At 36.8% G+C, this 21,137-nt stretch overlaps 1 protein-coding gene across 1 annotated transcript; it reads right to left on the reverse strand.

The window, feature by feature from the left end:
- Positions 1-529: 529 nt before the first annotated feature.
- LOC108665151 (neuroligin-1-like) lies at positions 530-19,789 on the reverse strand (the record flags this gene model as incomplete). The annotated part of the gene is made up of 5 exons (XM_018151877.1): positions 530-610; positions 10,436-10,630; positions 10,830-10,961; positions 11,735-11,959; positions 19,509-19,789. Coding segments are annotated over 5 exons (914 nt in total), but the record flags the coding sequence as incomplete, so codon positions are not given.
- Between the last annotated feature and the right edge of the window lie 1,348 nt (positions 19,790-21,137).

Genomic DNA, 21,137 nt, shown 5'->3' on the forward strand with positions numbered 1-21,137 from the left:
TTGGGAGGAATTGATGTTTAAGAATAAATTTTATGCAAAGTTTATGCAAAGACATAAGTAATTTCGTACTCGTTTCATGTATAAAGATCTGTAAGCTGTACACGGCTTGCAACAGTTAAAAATTTCCTTAATAGAATATTCAAGAGCCAATAATTTCCCGTTCAGCTTATAATTCCCGTTCATCTTATAACTTCTCCGATGACGTTACTTTATGGGAAGTGATGTTGAGATTACATGGATCTGCTCGGCGATGCAATCTTCGGAAGCAAATTTCCGGTATTCACAATGAATCAGTTTTCCCGAAAATCCTCCTTTATCACTTATATTCGTGGTGCCTCTTCCAACTTCTCCATGATATATCTTCCGCGATGTCTTCACTATGTTGTATCCTTCGTGATGCATTTTTCGCGTAGCCATTTTCGCTGTTTTCTCTCCATGCTACCTTCTTTATAATATCATCTCCATGATACTTTTATTATGATGTTTTTTCATGTTAATTCCTGCAAAATGCTTTCTCAATGAGAGCCTCTCACTCAGCGATGCTGCCGGCTCTAGCCAGGTCTCCCTTGAGCCAGCTTAAGCCTCCTCGAGGGATGACTTGAGCCGGTGGCTGTTGAGTTGAGCTATTAAATTATATGTTCCTGAGCTTAATCAGAGGTATGATGCAGTAATCCCTTGGGACTCAAAACTTACTAATTATCATTATCAAAACTGGAAGTTTGAATTAAAAAACCTAAACGACATTTCTCATCGATAACAGAAATAAGCAGACCGGCCAATATTTGTCCCTTGCCTCATATTCAAAACTTTCAATTTGTTAATCACCAGGAATTTTTTCTTATCGTGTCCAAAACGTTCTACTCGGTCAAGTTATGTACGATGGAAGCAGGGCAGAGTAGGGAGTTAAAACATCAACCAATAGCACTGAATAGGTATAAAATATTTTCTACCGGAATATTAGTTTTGTGCTTATGTATATTTTCAAATTTCATGCTGACTCATCTCTGGAGCATAGAATTTCATTGAATATGTCGTCAATTCGCGGTAAATAATATTGATTGTATTCTAATCCATGGTGTCATAATGTCTCTCATCCGAACCAGTGATATGAAATCATAAATTACACGTCGGTAATCAAATTAGCGAAACGTAAAAATTATTTTGGACATAAAATATTCATCCAAGTTTAAATATGTATAAATTTTGGCCATCGGTTTGAGAAGCTTGGAGACTTTAATCTTCATAGTTGAAGGTGAATTTCAATCTGCGAGACAACCTCGTCTTTCGAGTGTCGCAAATCGTTGCTCTCTCAACACATCTTAGCTTTGGAAAGAGCGCCGATGAAATAGCATTCTTAAGACACAGCCGAGATCGAAATCAAAAGATACTGGAGAACATTTTCGGAGCTCGATAGGAATTTGTGAAAAATCCAGGTCATTAGAAGAGCGATGGTTGTTTAGTACCTAAATTTTTGTTTGCTTCTGGATGGCTCGAAATCACCCTACTGATAATCTCAGCCCTTGTCTTTGGGTGCCCATCGTTGTCCCTGCGGTGGCCTCCGCTCAGTCGCCTATAATTTTCGGCAGTATTATCATCTGGAGACGAATTCTCAGGCGCCCAAAATATCATTGGTTGGCTACCGATCTGCACACCGATAATTCTAGACACGGTTTCCCAGAGCGTTTAACCAAATGCTTGCTCGCGATTTGTGCTCTAATAGTCAATTAGTAGAACAAATGCACTGACTCTTAGGCCTATAGGGCTGACTATGCCCCTCGGCAGGCTAGAGGGTAATTCCACGAAGTGAATTTAACTCCACATCTCGAGAAAATTGAACAACTTTTTGTGAGATTAACTTCCTCTCTAGATCTGCTATTGGACTCGTCAAGAAATTACTCCCGGAAATGCGACGAGTGAAATACAAACCCCGATTCTGAATTGGCTTACGGAGACATTCGCTAGCTTGAGCTTGTCCCATTTGCTAGAAATTTTTGGGCTTTTGAAAAATTCTTTCTGCCTCACCCATCAACGAAGACGGAGTAATCAGGATTAAAGTTCTTTAATTGGTGGGAATAGTTACTTGGTGTATCTTTCAGAGTATCTACATAGGCATTTTATAAGAGTATTCAAATGTCTACAAGCATTTAAATGAGTGTGTATAAGTAACAAGATATTTTGCAGGAGTTTGCATATGCATGGAAATTCTTGTCATGGTGTAAGATTCATGGCAATTTGAAGGTGTGTGCAGGAGCATTAAGGCAAATCGCATGACCGAACCTTTGTCAATATCGCGCGATGCGAAATCTGGCAAGTTGAAGTGGATTAGCGGTGACAATAAAAGAAACATATTTAGATTCCCTTCATAGCTCATAACATTAGATGCCGCATTAGATATCGAAGTAGATGCTACACTAGACACTGCAATCAATGTGGCACTGAATACCTCACTAGATTCTGCAATGGATGCTGCAGTAGATTCGCCACTAGATGTTACATACGTTTTTTCTGTTGTATCTGGCCGTGATGCTGCAGCACTCGCAAAAGTTTTACCTTGCGTATCAATAATTCATCCTGCTTTCGATGTTCTAGCAGCACTTGTTGTTTACCATTATCCCGCTCCAATGCATCTCTGCGTAGACCACAAGTTTGTATGGCGCCGTTGCCGTGTTTAACACCTGCATGGTGCCTTATAGTTTATTTGCTAGAACATCAGCAATTGTGCAGTACACTGAAATTGCAATTCAAGCTGCATTCATTGCAATGCAATCGAAATAATGAGTGCGTTTTTATTAATGTGGAATAGATTTATATGGGCTCTAAATGCAGGTTAGCTTGATATAAAAATTCATGACATGAAAATTTTTTCGCGAAAGATGGGAAAATTTAAACATACGATCGACTCCATTTCCACCTAAGCTCGCAATTAATCGGAAGTTAGAGAGCTCAGCCATTGGAGTTCATTACCTGTCGCCAGAAGGCGAAGGAAACTCCTAAGCATTAGGGTCAGACCTAGCCTTCAAGGCACTAATTATATACTTGCCCGGCCTCGAGCTTCACACATGGCATGCAGGTCCATTCCTCCTCTTTTCGATGGCAGATTTAGCCTTTTAACCTAAACAGATGACTTTAAGGGTAGATTTTGCCTTCAAATTTCATTATTCTCGTTCACGAGCCCCTCTCACGACAAGCTTCTACCCTCGATCTACAGCCGCATGTCACTCTCCAGGATCATAACATTTAACTTAAATTATACGTAAACTGTTGAGTGTAGCAACCTGAGGACGTTTGTAGGAAACAGAGAACATTTTAAAGTTGTCGTACGTGGCAGCAACCATCAGTGCAAGTCATTTTGCGCTCATTAGGACGTACGGTATCCTTTTTGAGAAGTAGGCTTGTGACAATATTGCTCCGGTTACTCGTGTCAGGCGGTAGAGAGTAAAGCCCAAATTTAGCCTTATGAGCAATAATTATTCCCGTTCTTTCGGACTCCTAACGGTTGCAACTCTCGCCTTATAATCGTGTAATGAGAAGTGAAGTATATGATTTGAAATTAATTACCAGTTTAAAGGCTGAACGTTTTAATTCTGAACATTGCTAGAAACAAAAGTTTTTTATATGACTGTGCAGTGTTTGAAGCTTCATAAACTAAGTTCGTTGGGAAACCCGACACCGGCTTGACAGCATTCAACTGATGATTCAAGAACACACAGTTGAGCTTTCAAAATTTTGATGGTAATGAAAATTTTGTAACCTGAGGTATATGTTGGCATTAGCGTGCTATTTTAGCCTCTCGTGTTCGTGTGCTTCAGCTTATTAATTTTCTAATTTATTAAGATAGCTGGATTGAATTGTGGAACTGAAAATTGAGTATTGTTCACAGTCGCCTAATTAGGAATTAGGTTAAACTGTGAACCCCTTAACAGGCGGTAGAAGCATAATTAGATTCGCCGTTCAGGCTTCAACACCGAGCCGTACCTAGAGAATTTGCGCGTTTAAATGAAGCGTCTAATACACTCCGATGCCGAGTGATTCGTAAGTCTGCTTTGCTTGTTTCCCGTGATTAGGTGTCTTTCTTTGCAACGTCAGGTTTGTTGCCGGAGTGAAATCGAAGTAGAGTTATGAATTGTTTACTATTATTTTAAGAAGATAAACTTTTTAAGTTGCCATAGAGCATGTTTGAAAGAAGACAAATTACAACTGCAATTTAGACGTTAGTTTTACTTGTATAGGTTCCGTAGTTAATTGGCAGAATTTTATAGACCCGTGCAAAGCAGTTCGCTGAACGGAACTTACTAGAGACATATGGTGAAATGACAAGTCGTTATCAAATTATATACCAGCATATAACGTATACCCGCCTGCGGGCGCAAATTGAATTCAAGTGGGTCTCGCCCTGAATTGCATTACCGCCAATAATTCAGAATGATAATATTATTAGTTAGGAGGAAGAATCAGCCACCACATTTAAACCACACCGTGTTGAAATTGCTTACACAAATCAAGCCCATGCATTAAAATTGGCCCTTGTAGAACTAAAACACCAGCATTTTCATAGTGTAGGCGATCGCCTCTGCTAGCAGAGGCTGGACATAGGCTATGCATGTCCTGTGTGTAGTAGTCCTTGACCAGTATATAATCTATACCCGTGTGCGGGCGGAAATTGAATCCAAGTGGGTCTCGCCCTGAATTGCATTACCGCCAATAATTCAGAATGATAATATTATTAGCCAGGAGGAAGAATCAGCCACCACATTTAAACCACACCGTGTTGAAATTGCTTAGACAAATCAAGCCCATGCATTAAAATTGGCCCTTGTAGATCCACTAGGCTGTTGTCTGTGATTGTTGTGGGAGAAAATTGAGGACTGATATTTGCGGGAGGAATGGTTGGTGCTGGTGTATATATGGTAATGGGTAATGGTGAATATTAGAAAATGCATGATAATGAATGTGAGTTGTTCGAATCATTGTGAGATGTTTGAACGATTCTGAGACATTCTGAGATGTTTGAATCATTCTGAGATGTTTGAATCATTGTGAGATGTTTGAATCATTATGAGATGTTTGAATGATTGCGTTATATGAGAGAACGCTCGGTACTGGGTTATGTGACAGAATATTTTGCACTGGTGTATTCGATGGATGTTAATTACCAGGAATAGAGAAGAAAATTTAGTACTGGTGAATAGGGTAGAATGTAGAGGTAGAATCGGGCAATGCAAGAAGCAATGTATTTAATGAAACACCCCTTCCCTTCCCCCTGTATTAGGGTGGAATGGAAGCGATTTTGTTCGTTAGATTGTACAGAATAGTATGTAGCATGTGATTAACTTTCATGTTTTAATTTGACAAACTTGATGATCTTCAATTTAAGTTTTATTAGAGTATAGCTGCCGGCGCCGAATTAAACTATTCTCGTTGAATGCAGTCATATTTTAGCTCCACCGATATAATTTATTTTCAATGATTTCGTGTAGCCTTTTTATGTTGACTTTAATTTCTAATGCAGAATGACTACAGAAAACGATTCAATATAATTGTTTTAAAGGATTTTTAAAAATATTATAGTCTCAATAAAATTCATCTTTTTAACATTAATTTTTTTATACGACACGGAATCACTTACTTTAAAATTCCCGTTACTTCTATAAACTCGAAGGATGCCAGTCAATTAATTAGAAACTATGTAGTTAAATTGCATTCTTATCCAAATGGAGAATGAAAACGTATTCAAAATAAAATTTTAACCCGCTTCCTCATTAAGTACGCATTATGCCTAAAATTTTGGAAAAATTACTGGAAATTTAACCATATATATAACACATATTCACTACGAACGGAGATTCTAAAAAGAATTTTAACACGCATCCATATTAAACGTGCATCACATTGAAATTATTCAACTAATTCACAGACAACGGGTGTTTTAACCAAAATTCTAACTTAAAATTGACGGCAAACGTGAATATTAACTTTATTATAGCGATTTACGAGATAAAATCTCTTTCATGCAAGGCTGCAAAGAAGCTTGCCGCCCGAGTAGAAAACCTGATTAGACATTTCGTGTTGAATACTTACTTCATGAGGCAGCAGGGAACTTTTCAGCTAAGGACAAAATCATGAACTGTTTGTTCTCATTCACTTTACAGCCCACTTTTTGAATCAGATCATAGGCGACGAATGTCAACTAATTTGAAACCTTGCACGCAGAGGCACGCACTGACATTTTGGGCACGCATTTTGCAGTGGGTTGGATTCTCAATAGGTAGAGATATTTTTTATTAAAATCACCCAAACAGATGTTGACTCGTTCTGATGGTTCCGTGGCTTTTCTAAAGAAGCCACACGGCGCACATGCGCTAAACGGCAGTCGCAGCGCTGTGGCGGCGTAAGTTAAATACGTTTTTCTTATCATGAAAACAAGCCTCGAAATCATAACTCTCATGCAGTCACGGTAGACTTGGATTTCAATTAAAATTATCGCACGCATCCGCAGTAACCGTGCATCGTAAATAATATTCTAGAATCAAATTTATAGCAAACCCGCACTCTAAAATATAACATGCATGTGAAGGCAGACTTCCTGCATTTATAAAATAATGATGACAACTAAATCATTTTTGCGTATTTATTTCCTTTTTTATAATGACAAAATATTCACACAAGAAACCGCCTATTTACAAAAATGTATTTAAAGTCTTATATACACATTGAGTTAGTTTTGACTAGTAGGGTAAATGAAAATAAACTTTTTTAATTAAAAAAATAATTATGTAACCACAGATCATTTTAAAGCCTCGGCTAATTTGCCGCAGATTTTAAGTATGTAACTGGAAGGGAAATAATTACGTTTTCCATAGAATTTTACATTTTGCCGATGAACTAAATATTAAAAAATTATTTCTTGGTAGAGTTCCGCCGAATATTTCAGAGCATTACTTGTTAAAAAACTAGGCATCATAAGACCATGCCAAGCTATCAAGACTTTGATTTCATTTCCGAATTTTCGTTTAACAAATAAGATCGCCACGTCTGGCTCATTACAACTTTATTAGTGCCCAAGTTGAATTGTTTCTAATGAAAGCTTTACATTTCCTTACTGAATTGAAAATGTATAGAGAAATCACGGCTGCCATCATCGATTGATTCTTCATTCATCATCGCACCTTCACTTCAACTCTGATGTTTCCAATAGAAATTTCTGTTGGAAAATCTATTTTTGAATTCATGGAATATCTATCTATGTAACCGAAATTCATTTGAGCATCGAAGTTGTAGAATTATTCTATAAGTTCTATACTGATTCTGGAAAATTCTATGCTGCATCTGGATCAATATAGATTACAAGATTTTATTTGGCTTAAACTCCTATTCAATTCTCAGTTATTCCTCAACCAACAATTAAAATGATTTAAAAAGTTTTATACATCGATTCTTAAAACTACCATAGATAAAAATGGACCGACTCAAGCAATAAAGGCTTGACACTAACATAGATTACTTCTACTAAACTATTTACGCGAAACATTTGATAAAATTCATTCCCGACTTTACGATCGAGTCATCATTAACTTCCTCGAACTTATCTTTTATGGATACGCTTTTTAATGCATTTGCAACGCCATTGTAGTTTAACTGGTTTTAAACGAAATGCCCATTAGCTGGGTAATTCAAAGAGATAGAATACTTGTATTCACTTTAAACATGAGTTCAAGGGGAAAATTTACACTAAAATTGGAAATTGAAGCCTCTAGAAACGCCCTTCTGCTTCAATAACATGAGTAAAACCTTTAACAATGATTTATTAACGAAATAAACAACTCATTTATTTAGTCAGTGCAGGTTTGAGTTTATTCTTGCTACTGGCAAGATAAAGATATAATAAATTTCTTTGAATTAAATAGCATTAGTAAAAATTCACAACAATTCACTTCACTTTTAATGAGGGGACGATTATTCATTCTTATAGATGGACATATCTGTACTTTTTTTATGCAGGGTATATACCCGACTTCACGGATCTAAAGGTTTAGAAGCGTTTTCGAAGTAATGAAGTGATGAATAATTTCAATAGCTAAACATTTTACGCTTTTTATTAGTTTTCGTGAAGCATATCTGTTCACAGATGATAAGACGTGCGTGTCTGAAATATGACTCCATAGACGCCTTTTGAGAGTAGCATGATAGTAGTAGGATATAAGCTACTATGGATAGTAGCTTATATCCATAGTAGCATGATAGCTTCCTTAAACCTGTGACGTGAAAAAATTATTTTGAAATTTATCTGAAGTAGAGTTAAGTAGAAAAAGGTGTAAGCTATCCACGTTCCTGAACTATATTGGATATATGGGATAGCACTTTTTAGGGAAAGTACATTTATTGATTTATTTTTTTTTAATGCGGTATTTGGCGCATGTTTTTCTTTCACTAGATTGTGTTGAAAAATGTGCGATACTAATTTTACCACTAACAATTTACCCTCTTGTTTCAACCAATTTGTCAGATGCAATTACAATTTCAGTCATGACTTATGATAATAGTTACAGTTACAATATGTCTTTTCGTGAGTCATCATGGCGAATCAAATAGAAACACTTGCTGATTTTGAAACATTCTTGAAAATTCCAAGACTTTTTATCTCTATCGCGGACCATTTGTATTAGAACTAATAACAACAAACTTTTCAGGAGATGAGTCATATTCGAAGTCGTTACCGGCAAATTATGTACGTAGGATGCGAGGTAAGCTTTCACGACCCTCATATACGAGCTGGTTCACCTTTCAATAATCTTATACGGAGCTAATTTGAAAGTTTGTACCGGTGGGGAAGGGAGCTGGCACCGTGTTTACAATTTTCAACCCTGACTCAAAAATTGCATTTATTCGCTGGCCATGGCATTCCAGACCAATATATTTTGCGAATGTGTGTATTCAATTAAAAATTCATGTATTCAATTATCATGTATTCAATTAAAAAATTTATTAAGTAACTAAATTTGTAGAAAAAGACAATATATACAATAAGCACATCTATAGAATATGCAAAGTAATTGCTGAGAATAATCATATATCCAACTAATTTTTTCCTTGTCAACTCTCTTGATTCCTTTGTCCGGAATAATCATACTAATCGTTAATTATCTTGTACGGAACGACGTTTGTGGAACATTCGAACAATGTTACAGCAAATTATGCACTGAAATTTATTCGAAATTTATTTAATTTTCTCTAGCTTAGCAGTATGATTTAGATCAAACCTGATATATCTATAATAATTAATTTCATTAATGAGGCTTAACCTCATTATTCATGATTATAATCGACATCCGTTACGAGCTTCAATTACTATCTATTTTAGGAATTGTTTTGCCGAGATAGTTTTAGAGAGCTATGGTAATTTCCAATTATAAAATAATATGCTTATAAAGTATGCCATTACCATGAAAAGCCACGTGGTAGAAGCATTAATTGAATTTTCAGAATAATAATCATGGTGAAATAGCATGAAATTGGATGCAGGGATAAAATTAAGTAAAGTATATGGCTGAAATGGTTCTCGGTTTTATTTCGATAAGAGTTTGTCTTAAAAAAAATTAAATTTAGATTATTCCTAACCAGTTGGAATTAGGTACATGTTGTAATGAGAGAACATATAAAATCCCCAGCAAATGGTGGATTTAGTTTTCAGCGCTTCAAAAAATCTATTGATTTACAATTAGGGCAGGATAGAATCTTAAGAAGGGAGAACAATTATTGCGAAGCGATAGAATTTACCGTAACAGTGAAATATATTTTATGGGGCATGAAATTTAGGATGAATTTGCGGTAAATTACCACAACTGGTAGTAAATCCTTCAACTGATAGGGATGAAATCTATTTGCCCTTATTTTTAGCGCATTTTCTCTTTATAGAAAAAATGCTCTATTGTGCTCGCCATGCCCGTCTGTCTGTCTGTCTGTCTGTCCGTCTGTCCGTCCGTCCGTGACTTCACGCTTTCGTCGACGAAAAAATGCGCTCTCCGTCACTCCACTGCAGTGAGTACTGAGTTATATTTTTATTAGAGTTTCCATCTCTGTAAACTCATTCGTAATCGTCTTTTTGAGAAACTAAATGAGGTAATGCACACGATTTCTCTAAAGATGGGGAAAAATTTTACTTCTGTCCAATTTTTCCAATGACTCGATTTTGCATTAGCGCCGCGAGACCTTAATTCTTATTTTAACAAGTTTTCATCAGATAGATAAAAATTATTTGATATTCACATAGGGAATTAAACGCTACTATTGATTAAAGCCTAGGCAATAATACAGTATGAGAGCTAGAATCCAAAGACGATTGTCGGGGCAACGTGGCAAAAGTGGAGCCAGCGTTCACAGAAGATGAAGACGAATCTCTGGGCGGCGGTGTCGGCTTTCGTGAATTGACGAGACAAACCGAATTTGGTCCTCCACTTCTGTTGAGGGTGGCAGAACGTTGCGGAGCAGATGTTCCACTGCTGCGCTGGAGGGAAAGGCTCCCACCACCGCAATTCGTGGGGCTCGGGAACTGATTGGGGTTTGAAAATTGACATGAAGAACTCCCGGTGTAGGGATTTGGGGAATACTGACTTACGGGGAACTCGTTGCAGTACTGAGGAGGAGGGCAGTAACTTACTGAAGTGGTAGGGAAGTGAGTAACTTGATGGCCGGGGGACAGGGAACATAAGCCCCCTGCAGTGCAAGGGGGGCCCGGTGAACCCAAAACTACGGAAGTACCTGTGTGGTGCGGGTGAAATATTATATTCTCTCAAGGATTATAAGGAGCATTTCATATCCTGCGTAAGAAATACCTGATGATCTGCGTCGTGGTGAGCGTAGACGTAGACGTAGGTGTCGGCACGCTGGCTCAGCACGGCTGCCGTGCGTGTCATGGGAGCAACAAATCCACCGTCGCTGAGAGCCTCGACCGCAAGATCGCGCACCTGGCGAAAAAATCACGGCATCTGCCTTAATTAGAATGAAAACCACGGACATGTGCGAATTGTGAAATTTATTTGAGAAATTTAACTATTAGCAGGGAATATTTTATCGAGGAAGTGACTCTGAATATGCAACACGGGTATATGCAAAACGGTAATTAACTAGGGCAAGGAAATTGCCGTATGGAGGAGAATTACAATGCTGAGCCTAAAGAAAAATTATACAACGGAATTTGCTACGTAATTAAAAAAACAATTTCATGATGTGAAAAGTTATATCGACTATTCAGAGACTCGATTGAATGATGGGAAAGACTAACTCAACTATTTAATGCCTCGATTGAAAGGCCAGCTCAACAATTCAGTAACATGGTTGGATGAGGGGAAAAGTTTACTCAACCATTCCATGCGACGAATGGATGGACAACTGAAATTATTTCTTCACTCATCCCATGACTGGAAAGATACAGGATACGGTCAACTCGATTATTATATATCGTGAACGGATGATGGAAAAGTTTATTTCAGTGATCCCATGCTACGGATTAATGATGGAAGGTAGCTTTAACCATCCCAAGCCACAAAGGAATGAAGGGAAGGTAACCAAACTATCAAAGGCCAAAACTATGAAGATTGATGCCATTCATCCTTGCCCAGGATATAACGAACAAGGTAAACTCAATTTTTCCTTGTCATGAAATGACGATGGGAAAGGCTACTTGAATATTATTCTGTGCCTCCTTTATTAGAGGAAATTTAACTCAGTGTTTCCGAACCTCGATGGGATGATGAGAAGGATTTCCCCAGTCCGTGTACTCCTTGCACATGGCCAAATAAATCTCTTGCAGATGGTGGTCGTAGGAGTTGCGCACGAACGTCCTGAAGATCCTGTTGCGCTCCTTCATGTTGAGTCCCTCGGTGGCTTGATGCTGCGTCAGCTCCGGATAAGCGTCGCCCTCTGTCACTCCCAAGATTACGGACAGGTTTCTGTCTTTCAGTTCCTGTATTGGGAATCAAAATAAATAGGTAGAGATCTATGCGGTTCATGTAGGCACTGACAGGTTACCGTCTTTCAGGTCCTGTAAACCAAATTAAAATATATGAAGACTCGGACAGGTTTCTGTCTTTCAGTTCCTGTAAACCATATCAAAATATACACGTAGAGATTTTATAGTTCATTAGCTTTAAGATTTAGGACGCTTTATTTTCAAGAAATGATATGATAAACATGGAGTGATGAGAATCATGCAGTGAATTTTTGGCTTTAGATGAGTTAAAGAGAATAAAAACAACATTGAGAGATCACTTTCTAGCTTTACACTTTCGGGCAACAAGAATAAAGTTTTTTGGTGAAAGATTACATAGAACATATTCAAATATATTAGTGCGTTATAATGTTCGTAAAACTGAGGAAAAAGTGCATGAGAAGCGTAGGAAACATAATTGCTAAATTGAGCATTATAGCCACTGAAATACATAAATAAGACGTACTATATATATTTGAAGTCTGCAAAGTATTAAACAAAATAATGATTTTTTCTTCAGAAAATAACGGAAAAACAAGTAAATGAATTCACGCTACAAGTTCTCTTAGAAATGTTTCCTTTATAAAGTTAGTAGCTTTAAAGCTTAGCGTTAGAAAAGTATAAGTAGAAGGATAACCCTTTTTTATTTGCAATAGATATCTTTGTGTTGGGATAACTAATGAGAAAAGATGTTGTTTCTTCATTCCATCGCCTTATATTGTAAAACGATGAAAGGAATGATCACGATTGAAGCTTAGTGGATCAGGAAGATAATTAAACATTTAAGATAAAATAGCTGCAAGGAAATAATTTACACTTCTCCAAGAAACGTTGGAACCTAGAAGTGACTTTAGCCTTTAGAAATGTTGTATAAGCATAAACAGGCGAGAATCACAAAAAAATACATGTAAACCATTCTTTTGTACGCAGAGATTGGTGGCAAGATATAATTTTGCTCAATTATAAATAAATATGAATTGTTGTCAATCTGAACTCTACGAATCCATGTGTCCATTCAAAGAACATCTGAGAAATTTTGAACACACTATACTTTTTCCAGTGGATTGTTGTTTGAGTTGATTAATTTCTAAGAAACAATCGTGACAAATCAAAGATGCCCATCAGTTGACAGAATATTTGCGGGTGAGATCGTGCGAAATACTTTGGAGTCTGAAAGTGTACTAGGGCCGTACCATCGATACTTAGGCCGTAATATCGAAAGTCCAAGTTGCGATCTATTAATTAAGTACACGTAGCGGCCGTATTAATTGCAAGAAAAGCTTTTGACGGAGTTTCGAACTCGTTTTTATTTTTTTATATCGTGGCCTCTGCCTTAGTCCACTGTCAAACTGGGAAGCATCTTGCAAAAATATTTTCCGCCTCTAAGACGTCGGCATAGGCACGTTGTCCCTCTACTAGAGCTGCGGCGGAGGCAGTGTAGAACTTAACTAACGTACATCAGTCTTTAATTAGGGACCGTACGACCAAAATGGTTTCGAGTTTGTAACCCCGGCCCTCTACTAATCACTGACGGTTATACCTTCATGCTAAACCCAGGAGTCACGTGAAAAATTAGCTGCCACGTGTATTTAGGCCCCTACGGTGTGCCTGAAAAAGTTGTGATGGAACATATGTCCCCAGTTAGTCAAGCAGATAAAAATGTTCTTGCTTGCCTCTCGCTTTCATGGTTTATAATCGATTTATTTATTATCATTCCAGATATCAACCATTTTCAATTAAAGTCATCTCGTAGTCGTATTTACAGGTGGAATATTTTTAAGCTCTTATTCCCGATTCAGTTGACTAATTTTTCTGGATAATAATTAAGTGCAAAAGGCCAACAATTATAAATCAAATTATGACCGCTTACCGTACTGCGCATTAGTAATAAAAACAAAGACAAAAATTCAAGCAATTTTGCTTCAAATTGTCAAATTCACGTAATAATCGCACAAGTGGTAATTATTTTCGCTACCCTTCGTTTTCAGCTATAAATTAAATCAATTTAATTTCGTTAACTATCGTCTTCATAAGCAACAGCTTTTCATTTGAGATTTAAAAATGATTTGTTATCGGACCAGGCCTATTTTAATACTTGAATTTGACAAGCTTTGACAAATTATTGCTATTAGTTTGTTCATTTGTTAGCTCTCAACTCGATAAACAGAGAATTTATCACCAGAAGTGATCATATTTGATCTTGAAAGTCATTCAGAAAATTTATAGGTTGATTTTTTTAATTCGAATACTAAAGGCGATTGAGAGAAGCCAATTCTTCAATACAGACGGGTAATAATGGTTATTTTAATAATTCAATGAAGGTTAGAAGAAATAATAATATTTACGTGTTATTAAATTATTTAAAGTATAGTTAAGTGAATAGTTTACATAAAGATCGACTGACTGAATAATTAATTGACTGATTGATCATTAATTAGAAAAGATTGATAGGGAATGTTATGCAATATTTGGTATTGCTAACTTCGATTCGATTGCTAGTTAGATTTTGCTAGCCTCGATTCCGAGTCACCTTTGAAAAACGTCACCTCGCTTAGCCAAGCCTGTTACATTGACATTGTTTTGGCTCCGAAGTTGAAACCAGAAATCATGTCAATGTGATAAGAACAAAAGCGAACGAACGGTGCAGCATATATTTTCGCATTTATTTGAATTTGAAGTTTGATTATCACAGTTTTTGTTTATGGTTTTATTCATCCTTCAATAATTGGCGGTGCGATCGCGCAAACTGAGTTGGTGTGTCCCGGTGATCCCAACAATATAAATAATAACTCTTAATCAATGTTTGAAACGTTCGTTTTACCGCAGTTCCAGCATAAAACACCAACAGAAAATATAACTGGAAATAAATTGGAAATCGATTGTAAAATTTTGCAATCAAAACTAAAATTGGATTCTGAGTCAACTGACAATCGAATCTATAAATGCACCAATACCACAACTTTAATTGGAAACTACTTAAATTAAGAAATGCGTGAATAACACATGAATATTCTGAATAAAATCTGATTTTTTCAGATTTCATTTGGTTTATAATGAATGAAGTGAGAACAGTCCCTTGAGTGGGAAACCATCGTTAAAATCAAAATTGAACCGAATGACATTGAATAATTTTGAGTCACTGTTGTTAGAATGAGAAGTGAATTGGTTTAAGAGTTTATATAATATACGCTACTTAGCCTACTTAATTACACCAAGACTTTGGTTATTGTCAGAGTTCAGCTCCTTGATGGTAAAATAATATCAGAGTAGCTTGAAAATTGGAGGAAAATTTAATATTATAAAATTTAATTCTCTGAAATTATTTCATTCTTAACTTGCGATCTGAGTTACTTTGTTTTCATTGGATTACGCAGTTTTACTTGTGCAAAAGATTCTTTCGCGTAGCATATGATATTAACATCAAGCCTTCTTCGAAACTTTTCACGGAAAGTATTTCAAGAACAACTATTTCCCCATCTAAATTTTGTGTGTATAGCGATCGTGAAAATGCTCATAAACAGCATCTTGTGGAGTTTCCTAGATTTTTGACTGGGTTGATGTAATTTACGATGCATGTCGTGAAAAAATCTGCACGGAACTTTAAGATACATTCAAAGACAATGAATCTCTCCTATCATGCTGCAAGACACTTAAGTAACACTCATTTTTCTTACGATACTGGAACAATATAACCTGAAAATTACCTAAAAATGATAATGTGAAAACCTTTGCCAAGAGTATTGATCTCTCCTTGGCCACGACCACTGAACTCGAAGTCTGGTCACCGTGCCAAGAAGTTTTCTTGTTAACGGAAGAAGTTGAGTGTGAGACGACGAGTTTATTTTCCATCTTAACAAAACAAGTAGAATAGAAGCTTGTTTATTTTGAGCAACTCATCAGCAAGGATGGAGCGAACGATGTGCTTCATAGTCTTCAATGAGAAAAAATACCCGACTTTCGTCGTCTCTCTGAGATATTTTCGCTGTCTCCGAAGAAGATAGGCTACAGAAAGAAAGCATATCAGTTCTTATTGCTGACGTTGCCGAGATTGCTGAAGCGACAACTGCTGATGAGGTTAACAATATTGCTGCTGCGACTGCTGTTGACAGGCTTAAAATTCTCCTGTGAATGTAGTTAACCTAGCAGCACTGCAACCGTAAATTTTTGCGACGTAGCTGATACTGCGAGCTGTTGCAACAACAGTTGACGAAGATGAAGCTGCATTCGTGACAGTTTTTTATTAGGCAAATTTTGCTGCTACAGCAACTTTATAATGCAATGTTCTTCTTTCGTCGTGTTCGCGCGTCCGTCAAAATATGCCCAGACCCCAGCACTGGGTTCAATACCTGCCAATATTTCCTTGTGTAATATAATTTATAATTTTTCTTGTTACATAATTTGTTCTTGTAATAATCGAAACAGCAATCACGTCCTTAATTCATTCAAGAACAATCATAACACAAGTCAAGTAGAACATTTAGTCACAAGTCAACATTCAAGTACGTCCTAAACAATCAAGTCATGTCAAGTCCTTAAATGTCACGACATGCTAACCCAAAATTTATGTCAGAGGCTCGACGTGTTCTAACTCGCGCTGAGATTTGTCAAGTCCTACCTAATGGGCATGCATGCCATGGCCTATCCATATCATGACATGTCAAGGCCTAATTCATGACATGACTTGCCAAGTCCTAACTTGCGTCAAGACGTGCCAAGCCTGAACTTATGTCATCAGGAGTTGCCAATTCGATCCGCCTCCAAAATTTTAGGCGCGAAGGATTTTCTCGGCGGTTTGGCGAAGGCAACTTGGACGGGAACTTAGAATTAAATTGACCAAGTTGATAGCTCAAATTCGGCGAAGTAAGGCCATAAATTTTGCATGCGGCAATATCGAGAAGCTGAGAAATTTGGGAGCAAACCCACAGGACTGAAATGGTGGCTCTAGAGCAACGCCAAGCTGCCGCAATAATTCGTTACTTTGAACGACGTCGATTAATAATGCTATTTTCGCGTGCTTCGTAGCGGCAGTTTCGGCGTAGAAATATCATGTTATCGAAAGCATTTTTTAGGCTAATGGGTTAATGTAATTCTCGATTATTCTATCGTAACATTAATTTTCGCGAATACTTACAACCAATGATGTACAGTATGCGGAATGAACGTTCAAAAGTAAATATCGTTGACTAAAAATGTAGAACCCAAACCATTATACAAGTACACAATTTGCTAATTCAGGTGGAAATGAGTCGATTGATAACAATATATTTATTTAAATTTGTGCTTAAATTAATGTATAAACAAAATTTCAATTGATCTAAATAAATTCAAGGCTTTCATTCGGAGAAATTTATACCAATGAATTATTAGCAATGCAAGCAAAACAGAATTAAAATAATAAAATGTGCGAGCGGATGAGTTTGCCAGTCAACATATTATTTATTTTCGAAGTATCTCAAATTAAATTTAACAGATATAATAATTTTTAATCAGATCATCATTGATATTTGATGAATAAATCTGTCATTGAGACCATAAACCTCGGCCGAGCGTGTACGCTATCGAGCCTCCCATGCTGCGCGATACCGGCATCTGACGTGACGTTGACTGGCACTTCGCTCAGCAGTAAACTTGGTTACGGAATTGCAGTTAACGAGATTCACAGAAACTACGGAGAAGATACCGGTATGAGACTTCCTAGAGCTTTTTGAGCTTTCATAATAATGTACGAGATGGTATATCCGCTATCAACTGGCACTTCATTCGTTGAAACTCCTATATTTTACCCATATGCAAATGAATTTTTTTTATACTAACGATCAGCGTTTTGTTGTTCAACAGTTTTCATGCATTGCAGTCAATTTTCCGGCTGATACAAATCGTGAATACGCACACAATTTAAATACATAATTTTAACCTATTTTGCCCATTTTTGCGCCAGTTAGAAGGAATATTCATAAACTTTATCTATAGATCGATAAATGAGTATGGCCGTACGTTAAAAATGCAAGCCATTTATTTTTTCTTCTAGTTTCAAATGCAGCCTCAACGAGAATCAATATTACGTATTATACTTGAAACCTCCATCAATTTCCCACCTATTTTATATGAATATAAAATTTCCCACCTAAAATAATGAAAACATGCACTACAAATCATGAATATAAATTAACATTTAGCTCCTAATTCAATATGTTATTGCGTCCTAAAGAGAAAATGGCTATAATTATCTTTATGAATGTTCCAAAGTGAATTTTTTACCCCACTCGCAGTATTATTTCATCCCTTACTTGGCGTTATTTCAATGCTCTTGTAGACAAATAATTAATTTCAGTACTCATGGCAGTATGACTGACCTGATAATGGTAATTATTTCATAGGATGCGAAAAGATTCAATTTCTTAATTGTGCCACTCAAAACCACATTAGTTTCACATCAACAATTGTTCTCATTCAGAATTTTAATGAATTCATTGAATTCAATTGATCGAGGAGCTTCGATTATGCAATTTCAAAAACGAGCATTTGCTACTGTCGTCATATTCGGAATACGGTATTATTCATACAGAATTTCAGATACAACCTCGTAATAAATGTTGAGCTGTCGAGTACACTTCTTTATGTACGTGAAGCTTGTTTGTGCGGCCAATAGGATATTGCCTGTAGATGCCACTTCCGAGTCGTCCTTCAGCAGGCATAGGACACCATTAAATTTACCATATCGATATTGAAAACGTTTCGGAGTCCAGCTCCATCATCAGTTCAGAACTGATGATGGAGCTGGACTCCGAAACGTTTTCAATATCGATATGGTAAATTTTCTTGGCGTTTTCTTTGCTTTTAAATTCCTTGTGAACTTGCGATATAAGCAGACTAATGATATAAGTACTTACACCATTAAATATTATTCAATTAGACGCCAATTAGCATTAATTAGGATCTGACTACAAAAGTGCCCTGCATTGCTATTGCTAGCGCAAAAAAATCAAACACGATAACTAAGCCCAATTCTCGTAAACAAGAGAGCTGGAATTAATTAGACAATCACAGTATATAGTTTCTGTTTCTATAGTAATTTTTTGTTACTATGCATATTGCATACACATTGATTTTTTACGTTAAAATGGGCCCATGATCTCTCGCTCATATAGAATGCCAATCTAAGTATTATTAGATGCTCTCTTATCTGATGGCTCTACATGACGTTGAGGTTTCTCTCTCTTAATTTTTTTTAATTCGTAATTATTTTCATATGACAAACACGAAGGCACTTTATCATTCCTAATACAATTGCTATTCTTATATATATACCTTCACTCATTCTTCCCAACTCATCGTTATCACCATTATTGTTCACTCAAATCTCACGCCCCATCTCTTCTTTTTTCACCCAACGCTCCCTCCCACTCTGCAACATTAGCTGAGCTCTGCACTCACCCTTAAGCAATATCTACTCGCCCTATCATTATTGTCTTATCATCGCAGTAACACAACTTCAAACCTTAACGCCACTCATCAACCCTCTCACCCTTGCAAGTCTGATCCTGTAGTCAGCGGTTACGACGACACCGTCGACGCTGGGGCCGAAGAGTGAAGCAAACTTGTATTTGGGGAGCGGCGCGTTGACGAGCGTCTGGGCGGACAAGTTCCTGAGACACACGATGGTCTCTGGGTGCTGATCCCTCAGATCTGAGGGTAGGGAGCAGTTCAACGCCCGCGCCAGGCGAGCTGTTACGGAGATGCCATCTTGGACCTCAGCCCAGGAGCTCAGAGCTGAGCCTGACATCAGGATGGCCCGGTGGAACAAACCTGGTGGAAAATCATTAGAGTTTTAGTTAGATTTTTTAGAATTGCTTTTAAGACGCAATGCCTAAGAAGCTCCTCTTTGCCTGTTCTAGGTAGATTAAGACTGATTTTAAAGGAGAAAAAGATCCAAAGTGAATTGAAAATCTGAAACGTGAGGATATGATGATAAGGAGAAGATCCGAGCGCGATATTGCAAACAGAAAAGCAAGCAGTAGTTACTACATAATTGTTATCCATTACTTCTATCCACTGCAGTGGATAGAAGTAATTTACGGTGTTTATAGAGGAGCAAAAATGTTCACGTCATTCTGGCAGCATTAAAAACGAGAACAAGCTCTATCACAGCGGGAGAAGAAGTCAGGACGATTTTCGCCATCCTAATGAAGCCATCCGAGATAACGGCAAAAGTTAAACCGGTATGACAGATACGAATAGTTATCCAACGCAGCTTTTGATTCCCGATTAACCAACACTGGACCTTCTAATCGTATGAATTTGTTAAAGGATCTGTGATAGACATGTGATATAATTTAAAATGATAGCTAATCTAAGGTCTTGATATAATTTAGCTAGTCGTGGCAGCATCCTCAAGTGAATGCAGAGTGCCGAAGCTAAAGTTGTAACAGAGTTCAGGTTTAAACTTGGTGCCATCACGAGTTGGCAAAGTTCTAGACATGAGCGTGGAGCCAGAGAATAAATTTCTTGAACGTCGCCTAGACTGGAATTTCTCGTTGTAGAATATCACTTGATAATTTTTTTATTAGAGATGTTGGGATAAATTATACTGTGGTGTTCTCGGTACGTGTTCTTCGTTGTATGTTTATCATTAACTCACACAAAGAAACGCTGCGCGTGTTTAGGAATAAATATTTGAAGGACATTTTAAAACCCCAATAAACATTTATTGATTAGAAGTCTAATTAGAAATCTTTAACGTTCAATAAATACCAAATTAGGGTAGTCAATCCTTCTTATAAATTAAAAATGCATGTTGGTACTTGCTAAACGTCGTTAATAAATTAAAATTACTTCCGTAATATAACCTGTATTTTGATCAACCAAAGTCATCTAAATCATATTATTTGTACCTGAAATTTACATCAATTAATTATCTGGCCTGACATCAGCTTTGTTAAAAAAACAGCTGTGTTTAAATACCAAATTAGCGAACAAAAAATAGCCAACGATGTTCAGTATTAGCAATATAAATTAAAATACTTGACCACACCATAATATGATATATAATAATATATAATAATAGCGTTGTATATAATATAATATAATATAATATAATATAATATAATATAATATAACATAATAATATATTCTTTTCAAATATATAAAGATTATG

This window comes from Hyalella azteca, unplaced genomic scaffold (assembly GCF_000764305.2).
Source record: "Hyalella azteca isolate HAZT.00-mixed unplaced genomic scaffold, Hazt_2.0.2 contig1851, whole genome shotgun sequence".
Lineage (NCBI taxonomy): Eukaryota > Metazoa > Arthropoda > Malacostraca > Amphipoda > Hyalellidae > Hyalella > Hyalella azteca.